This window comes from Notolabrus celidotus, chromosome 15 (genome assembly GCF_009762535.1).
Source record: "Notolabrus celidotus isolate fNotCel1 chromosome 15, fNotCel1.pri, whole genome shotgun sequence".
NCBI classification, from domain to species: Eukaryota; Metazoa; Chordata; class Actinopteri; order Labriformes; family Labridae; genus Notolabrus; species Notolabrus celidotus.
In genome coordinates this window covers 31,792,108-31,800,986 of record NC_048286.1, presented here as the reverse complement: position 1 = coordinate 31,800,986, position 8,879 = coordinate 31,792,108, and the positions used below count along the sequence as shown (strand labels likewise).

General features: G+C 41.2%; 1 protein-coding gene across 1 annotated transcript in view; it reads left to right on the top strand.

The window, feature by feature from the left end:
* The window catches only part of tox (thymocyte selection-associated high mobility group box), a 105,576-nt gene extending 98,474 nt beyond the window's left edge, over window positions 1–7,102 (top strand). Inside the window, 16 exon segments of the mRNA XM_034702946.1 lie at window positions 821–920; window positions 1,007–1,073; window positions 1,184–1,285; window positions 1,748–1,843; window positions 1,961–2,084; window positions 2,230–2,276; window positions 2,945–3,051; window positions 3,515–3,584; window positions 4,004–4,183; window positions 4,526–4,633; window positions 4,756–4,818; window positions 5,289–5,441; window positions 5,554–5,772; window positions 5,846–5,956; window positions 6,048–6,123; window positions 6,405–7,102. Coding sequence (XP_034558837.1) covers window positions 821–920; window positions 1,007–1,073; window positions 1,184–1,285; window positions 1,748–1,843; window positions 1,961–2,084; window positions 2,230–2,276; window positions 2,945–3,051; window positions 3,515–3,584; window positions 4,004–4,183; window positions 4,526–4,633; window positions 4,756–4,818; window positions 5,289–5,441; window positions 5,554–5,772; window positions 5,846–5,956; window positions 6,048–6,123; window positions 6,405–6,607 — 1,826 coding nt within the window. The 3' untranslated portion in view covers window positions 6,608–7,102.
* The last annotated feature ends 1,777 nt before the right edge of the window (window positions 7,103–8,879 follow it).

Below are 8,879 nucleotides of genomic sequence, written 5' to 3'. Positions count from 1 at the left end.
TTTTTTTTCTTTCTTTCTTCTTTTACTTCTTTCTTTTTCTTTCTTCTTTCTTATACTTTCTTTCTTTCTTCTTTCTTTCTTACTTCTTTCTTTCTTTCTTCTTTTTATTCTTTCTTTCTTACTTCTTCCTTTCTTTCTTTCTTTCTTTCTTCCTTTCTCCTTTCTCCTTTCTTTCTTTCTTTCTTTCTTCCTTTCTCCTTTCTTTCTTTCTTTCTTCCTTTCTCCTTTCTTTCTTTCTTTCTTTCTTCCTCCTTTCTTTCTTACTTATTTCTTTCTTTCTCACTCCTTTCTTTCTTACTTCTTTCTTTCTTTTATCAATGGATCTGTTTTCTGATAGAGTCTCCAATAAAAGTCATTTCCTTAAATCAAGTAAAGTGTTTGTCTTAAATCAAGATTATCCGTCTTCTACAAATAAGATCTCAGCTTGAAAAACGTCTGAAAAGTTAAATAAACCTTGTTTCTTCTAAATTAAAACTCAAAACAAGATCATTTCAAGATTGTTTGACTTAACAAGATATTTAAGATGTCTTAAAACAAGTCCCTCTATCTTGCTCAAATGTTACTTGTTAAGTAAATTTATCTTAAATCAAGTGGGAGAAGACATTTTGACTAAACATGAGACAATTTCACTTGGTAAGATTTTGAGTTTTTGACATAAAGACATCTGTAGCTAACTTTGCTACCTTCCTGTAGTAATATATTGATATTACAGGTTGATTGGGATTATTCAGTCAGACAGCAGAATGATTTTAAAATGTATTAATTTGATTCATATTGATTTCTGATTTGTTCACACAGTTCTGTTGTGTTCCTCTTCCAGGTCCCAGCAGTCTATCTTTCAGGAGTCACACCTGTGGAGAGCTCAGATCAGACCATGTAGGGGAGAGAGTCACTCTGTGCGGCTGGGTCCAATACCTCAGGTTTTTATTTGTTATTACTAATAACTCACTAAGAATAAACATTTGCATGAGGTCTCAGTATTTAACTGTGTTTCTACCTCTAACAGACAAGATCTGTTCGTCATCCTGCGAGATTTCAGCGGCTTGACTCAAGTTCTTATTCCTCAGGAAGAAGTAAGTATGACAAAAACTCTTATACAAAGTCTGTTACCATCATAACACAATACAGCCTCCAGCACAGAAACACTCAGTATGAACTAAAGGCTTTCTCTTTCTGCTTTAAGTCTGCCGGTGATTTGAAAGCGGTTCTGCGTGATCTCACAACCGAATCAGTCATCAAGGTGACGGGAACAGTCAGACAACGACCAGAAGGACAGGAGAACAAGGTCTGTGCTCATTAGGGTCTCATAATAAAGTCTCTGTTTAAACCAGACCACCTTATTGATGTTAGAGCACACAGATTTGTGTTGAAATCATTTAAAACAAATGGAGTGAGTCTTAATATTTCTATCATATCAATTTCATTGAACATGTGTTTATGAACATCTTAAAGCCTTTTTGTAACAATCAGTTAAGATGTATTTTGTTGTCCAGCAGAGGGCAGCATTGAGCTGCACAATACAAGATAAAGAGAAGGACTAAGTGAATCCATCCTGTATCCTAACTCCTCATAAACACCAGGCAGATATGAAGAAGCTGTAGAGATAGGGAGGAATATTTGATCCTGATTCCCTCTGCTGAGTGAATCATGAAGCCATAAACTGAGACCACAAAATATAAAGCAGAAATGTTGACTAAGTGGATGAAGTAGTTGTTATTTTCTCACTCTGCTGTGTCTGCTCCAACAGGCGATGCCAACAGGAGAGATAGAAGTCCAGGCTGAGAGCGTCGAGGTTTTCAACGTGAGCCAGAAGTTGCCTTTTGAAATCAAAGACTTTGTCAAAGTGAGTTGTGAATGTTTAATACTAATGCTCATTTAATTTCCAGTATTGACCACAGTGATAAATGATACATTTTTCTGTTTGTTTGTTTGTTTGTTTGTTTTTTGTACCATCACACAGAAATCCGAGTCTTTGCGGATGCAGTACCGTTACTTGGACCTGAGGTCCTCTCAGATGCAGCAGAACCTTCGACTGAGATCTCAGCTGGTGATGAAGATGAGAGAATATCTCTGTAATGTGCACGGTAAGAGAGACGGATTACTTTACCTATAGATTCATCCTTTTCAAGACAGCAGCTGGCTGTAGATTTTCTAGAGCCAGAGATGACACCTCTGTGGTAAAGTCCTGTTTGTTGAGGCGTTACTAAACTCATCATTTGATCTTTGCAGGTTTTGTTGACGTAGAAACTCCAACTCTGTTTAAAAGAACACCGGGGGTAAGAATGTCCTTTATCCTTTCATGACTTCAGTTATACTGAATTCATCCAATTTATCTATCCATCCACCCATCCATCCATCCATCCATCCATCCATCCATCCATCCATCCATCCATCCATCCATCCATCCATCCATCCATCCATGCTTTTATCTTTCATCCATCACTCCATGCCTTTATCATTCATCCATCACTCCATGCCTTTATCATTCATCCATCACTCCATGCTTTTATCATTCATCCATCCATCCATCCATCCATCCATCCATCCATCCATCCATCCATCCATCCATCCATCCATCCATCCATCCATCCATCTAACAATCCATTTATCATCCATCCATCCATGCATGCATTTATAATTCATCATCCATCCATCCATCCATCCATGCATGCATTCATCATCCATCCATCCATCCATCCATCCATCCATCCATCCATCCATCCATCCATCCATCCATCCATCCACGTATCATTAATCCATCAATCTATCCATCCATCCATACATCCATCTATCCATCCATGCACGCATGCATTCATCTATCCATCCATCCATCCATCCATCCATGTATCATCCATCCATCCATCCATCCATTCATCCATCCATTCATCCATCCATCCATGCATCCATGATAGCTGGATGTTGCTGATCTTCCTTTTCATTTCAGGGAGCTAAAGAGTTTGTGGTTCCGTCCAGAGAGCCGGGTCGGTTCTACTCTCTACCTCAGAGTCCTCAGCAGTTTAAACAGCTGCTGATGGTGGCCGGTATCGACAGGTGAGTTACATCTTCAACAAAGGAGATCTAAACGCTGTTGCAGCTGTAGTCTGACTAAAGTTTATCAAAAATGTTCCATCTGTTATTTTGTTCATAATAATGTTGAATATTAAATCTTGTAGTGAGCAGATTCAGTTTCATTGGCATTAAAATAAAGTTTAGAGACATGAAATAGATGGACCAACCTGTCACTGAGTGCATGCTGATTGTCCCTTAACAACACTAAGCTTTGCATTACAGAGTCAGGACAAAAAGAGTACATGCAGATGACTGGCAGATAAGAGTAAACTGTTTTAAACACAGTCTGTGTCTCTGGAGAGGTTCACACAGCAGCTAACGCCTCTCTGTATCTGAGAGCAGTTAAGTGTTTCACTGTTCTGATCCACCCTGCTGTAGCCTGGAGCAAAGAGCTGAGACACATTGAAGGGTCAGCAGCCTTTGTCCTCTGGTTTCACTGTTTCAGGTACTTCCAGATGGCCCGCTGCTACAGAGATGAAGGCTCCAAACCTGATCGACAGCCGGAGTTCACCCAGGTAACTTCACAAATTGACATAATCAAAGATTGGTTTGAGTTATTTTTTCCAAAGGGTGTGCAACCAAACATTAAGTTGAGGGTGCCAATAATTTTGTCCGGCTCATTTTTGGAGTTTTGTGTAAAGTTATGTAAATTTTGGCTTTTTTCTTCTGTTTTTTTTGTGTTGTTCCCATGCACATAAATGCAATAAAAATGTGTTTACCAAAAACATTTGTAATTGCAACAATTTCTTGGAGAAATGGTGTATTTTCTGGTAATACTTTCGTCCATGACTGTATTCAGATCCCTCCTGTTTTCAGTCAAGCCTCTTTTTGTCTTTAGTTTTTGTTGGTTGCTTGAACAAATCACAGTAAATAATCTTCAGTCCAGCTGGTTCACAGTCCTAAGTTGTGTGCTCTTGATGCTTCTCTCTTCTAGGTAGACATTGAGATGTCTTTCGTGGACCAGGCAGGTATCATGTCTCTGGTGGAAGGTTTGATCCAGTTCTCCTGGCCTGCAGAGAAAGGTCCCATCGAGGTTCCTTTCCAAAGCATGACGTATGAAGAGGCCATGAGGGACTATGGCGTGGACAAGCCTGATACCAGGTTCAGTATGAAGGTAACATTAGCTCAGATGTTTAACAGTGAGATTTAGATTCAGCCTAAATCTTTCAGGCCAAGTTACTGAAGGTGAGATGTTGAGAGACTGTTTGGGAAACATCTTCTGAGAGTTGTTTGAAGCCTGCAGCGAACATCCCGGCTCCTTCTTAGAGAGAAAGTTCATCTTAGTCTGGCTCTCTTTGGGTTTCCTGATCTGCTGAGTCTACAACTTGTGATTCCTGATGTCTGATATCACAGAGCTGCTTATAAACTCTCTGACTTACATTGATCTGACTACATTTCTCTCTCTCTCTCTGTCTCAACCCTGACCTTCCTCTTATCTGTCCATCCGTCCGTCCAGCTGATCGACCTCAGGGAGGTTTTCTTATCTACAGAGATTGAATTCCTCAGATCAGCTCTCAGCCAACCAGGAGGCTCCGTTCAGGCTGTCTGTATCCCCAGTGGAGCGGTAAGACCAAAACCACTTCTGTTGAAGGAAAACATTCTGTGCAGACTTTGTGAAGCACTATTGAGTGTTTCATATCACAATACATGTGCAACAAACTCTGTTTTCTGTTTGTTTGACACCAGAAACTGTTTGCTGGGAGAGATCTGGAAAACCTGAAGCAGACAGCAAAGACTCAGTTTGGTCAGGTAGGTTTGAGAGTCTCGAGAGTCCTGCCAGGGTTCTGTCACTGTCTGCACTTTCTGCTGACTGTAGTGCAGACAATCTTCTGTAGCACTACAAGCTTTCCTCCTAAGTCTACCAAATCACTACCACTAAGAAAAAGTACAACCGATAGATTTAGCACCATTTTACTCCAAACTCCAAATAGAAAGTTGAATCTGTCCTAAAGAGCATCAGGATTCCTCTCCTGGGAACTCTGAATGCTTATAAAATAATCTGCTCTGGTCCTTCTGGTAGTGTCTGGAGCTTACTGTTTAAAAAAAGTCAGGAGATTTGGAAGAACTTATCCTCTGGGGGATATGAATGTGTGCACAGATGTCAGAGCTGTCTGATTCACACACTTCATGTTAGACTCATCCTTCATAAGGTTTCTTCAAAGATCAGCAGTAGTATGAAACTCTTTGTGTCTCTCCTGTTCTCTTGTGTTCGTCTGAAGGAGCTCAGTGTGGTTCTGGTCAAAGCAGACGGGTCATTGAAGTCGCCTCTTAAAAAGCTGCTGTCTCCCTCAGCCACTGACGCGCTGCTGCAGAGGACTGCGGCCAAACCAGGAGACCTGCTCCTGATAGCTGCAGGTTCCCTTCAGACTGTGGTGAGAGACTTCAGACTTACATCAGGTTCAAATGAGGAAGATGAAAAGTTTGAAAAGAAGAGATTGAAACATGACTACATGCATATTCCTCTTCTGTCTCTTCATCTCTCAGCGGCCGTTGCTGGGGTCTCTTCGCCTGCAGTGTGCACAGCTCCTGGAGGCTCGGGGCGTTTCAGTGCGTGACCCGTCGGCCTTTCACTTCCTGTGGGTGGTGGACTTTCCTCTCTTCCTGCCCGGAGAAGAAGACCCGGAGCAGCTGGAGTCAGCCCATCACCCGTTCACTGCTCCTCTCACAGAGGACACACCGTTACTTTACACAGAGCCACACAAGGTTAGATTCACTCGTCTTAGTGTTTGTTCATGTAGTGAGGGATAGTTGAACATCATCTCTGCTGTGCTCTCAGGTGCGCGGTCAGCACTACGACCTGGTGCTGAACGGCTGTGAGATCGGAGGTGGATCCATACGCATCCACAAGGCCTCCGTGCAGAATCACATCCTGAAGAACATCCTCAAAGTCAGTCCTCTCACATCTTTCTGGTGTTTCTCTGAAATCTGGAACGAGGTTGAATGAACTGCTGACCTGTTTGATCGTGTTTGTGCTGCAGGAGGATCCCAGTCTTCTCTCTCACCTGCTGGAGGCTCTGGATTCAGGAGCACCCCCACATGGAGGCATCGCTCTGGGTAAGGAGAACTCTGCGCTTGAAATCTGCATGCTGAGTGATCACATCGCTGGAGACTCAAGTTTCTTTTATTGACTTTGAATTAGGATCAATTTGGTTGAGTCAGAGACCAGAGACTCAGAGCTAGAGCCTACTCTCAGATTTATCATGTGCTGAATTTGGTTGTTGTTGTTTATCTGGCGAGTTCCAGAGGCAGTGGGTTTGTATGTGACACTTCATTATAAAGAATTGTGATCCTATATATTTGTTGAGACATCCTGTTCCTCCTCTTTGGTTTTGAAGGTTTGGACCGCCTCGTGTCCATCATGGTCGGGGCTTCGAGTATCCGTGACGTCATTGCCTTCCCCAAGTCTTTCCGGGGCCACGACCTCATGAGCTCCGCCCCTGATTTTGTTTCAGACCAGGAGCTGAAGTCGTACCACATCTCTGTCAACTGGCCGGCAGATGAGCAACAAGGAGGAGGAGGAGAGGAGGAGGGAAAGTGAGGAAGCTGAGGAGGTCAAGATGAAGACACATCAGGGAAAGGAAGGATGGCTTCCCCAGATATCTGTGACCCAGACGAGGAGCAGAGGAGCAGAAAACAGTGTGGAGCTAAAGTCTGTGAAATGTCTTTCACTCTGTTGGCCTGCAGATGTGAAGAGGAGGAGAGAAACTGAGGAAGTAGCTGCATCTCAGTGCTGCTTCTTTGACACAGAAACAGACATAAACACTGTGACATGCTCAACAGAGAAGAACATTTATACAGAGTCTCAGTGATACTTTGACTCTCTATAGAAGACATGATTAAATATGATCCTTTCTTGATTACAGCATCTTTATACCACTGATGAAGAATGTCTTGAAATCACTGACATATCAAAGACTCACAGCTGATAAACTGACGACTGAGATGATTATTTTATATGGTTTGTGTTGTGACAGTCCAAAGTTTGCTCCAGAGTGTTCCTGAGAAGAATAAAAGTGAAACTCTTCAAACCTGACAAGCTCTTTAACAAACATTAGAAGCTGTGTTGTCCTCCATATCAAATTAATTAGACAGCTCACTTAAATACAAGCAATATTTTATCTTCCAACATTGTTTGTATTGATTTTCACAACAACTTTAGACATATACATTTAAACACATATATAATAACATGCCTATGTGCATAAATGCTGTACAGAAATACAAACAAAATATCAAAACATCATACAACAGAATATTTCTGCAGCCCTCCAACAGGACTGATGATATTAGGCAGTTTACAATGTCTGTTGTGGAGCCTTAATCCTTCCCTTCAGCAGACCAGGGGAGCAGGATGAAGAGGTCTTCTGAACTCACAAGTTCCTCATTTTTGTAATGTCCAAACTTGAACGCTCAAGTGTCCTCACTTTAGGGCATTTTAACCTCCCTCTAGAGCAGGGGTGTCCAAACTTTTTTCAAAGAGGGCCACATTGGATGTTGTCAGAATACCTCAGGGCCAGTGGCTCCTACTGAGACTTAGGAATCCTAAAGGTTATATATGAAATCTCTATTTGATAACAATTATATTAAACATTCTCTCAATAAATCAGTAACTAGGTAGTCCTCAGGTCTCTTCAAGCCACGTAAACTTTATCTTCTTCTGGAGGAAAATGTTTTTCAGGTTGGGCAATGTGGGAAAAATATTGTCTCATTATTTTTCTGTCAGGATCACAATCTGGATTTCATCACACTTCTTTTTGATGTTGTTTTTTTAAACATTTCTGACCAGCAGACAACATTTTCAGAACTAAATAATTATTTTCCTGCGTTCTGAACATTTTTTCTGCACCAAATTTTGCCCTTTCTGCACAATTTCATAATTTTGATCTTGTCTTGTGTCCTCTTTTGTGTCTTCTGAACTTTAAGTGTTCATCAAGAACATTTTCCCATCATGATAAAAACATTAGTTTGAAAACCTGTCAGCTTTAAGAGTTCTTGTGTTTCTTTTTTTTTTTTTGTATATATATTTTTATTAATTTTCAAAGTGGACATCAACAACAACAACAACAAAAAAAAAAAACCAGAAACTAGAAAGACATAAAAACAACAACAAGAAAACAGCAACAACAACAACACACATCAGTACAAGACAAAGAAGATAAAAGACGAAAAGGACAGAACACCAAAACAATCCACAAGATACAAACAAAACAAGACAAGAAGACAATAACCCGACAGCCTCCAGATCAAGACTCACAACCAGACAGCAACACCCTATAGCACATGCCGCTCAAGTAGCAAAACACACACTGGCAAAGAGGTAAACATATACAAGGCATCGTGCCACAAGCCCTTCCCAAAGAGGGCTAACGGCAACCCGCCAAAACAGCAAAAGGGAATGGGAAAATGCAATTCTTATTTATAAAATAGGGTTCAGATTGAGAGGTACTTGTGTTTCTTTTTTAATGCCGTCTTGCAGAATTCCCAGAGCTTTGGCTTTAGACAGGTAGTCCATATGAAGCTTTTTGAGACGTTTCTGGATTGACTTTAGTTTTGTTTGTGCGCTTGAAAGAAACTGCAAATGTACAGATGATTCAGAAGGTGATTCATTTCTGTGCTATAAATAACATGTTTTAAGATGGAAACTTGGGGCCATAAATAAATAGACCTTGGGCCGCGATTGGCCCCCGGGCCGTACTTTGGACACCCCTGCTCTAGAGTAACAAAAAGCTTTTAACAACTCTTTTTAGGCAAATATGCAGGAATATTACACCTGTCAACAGAGTGTCACACCCGTGCACTGCCCCTCAAAG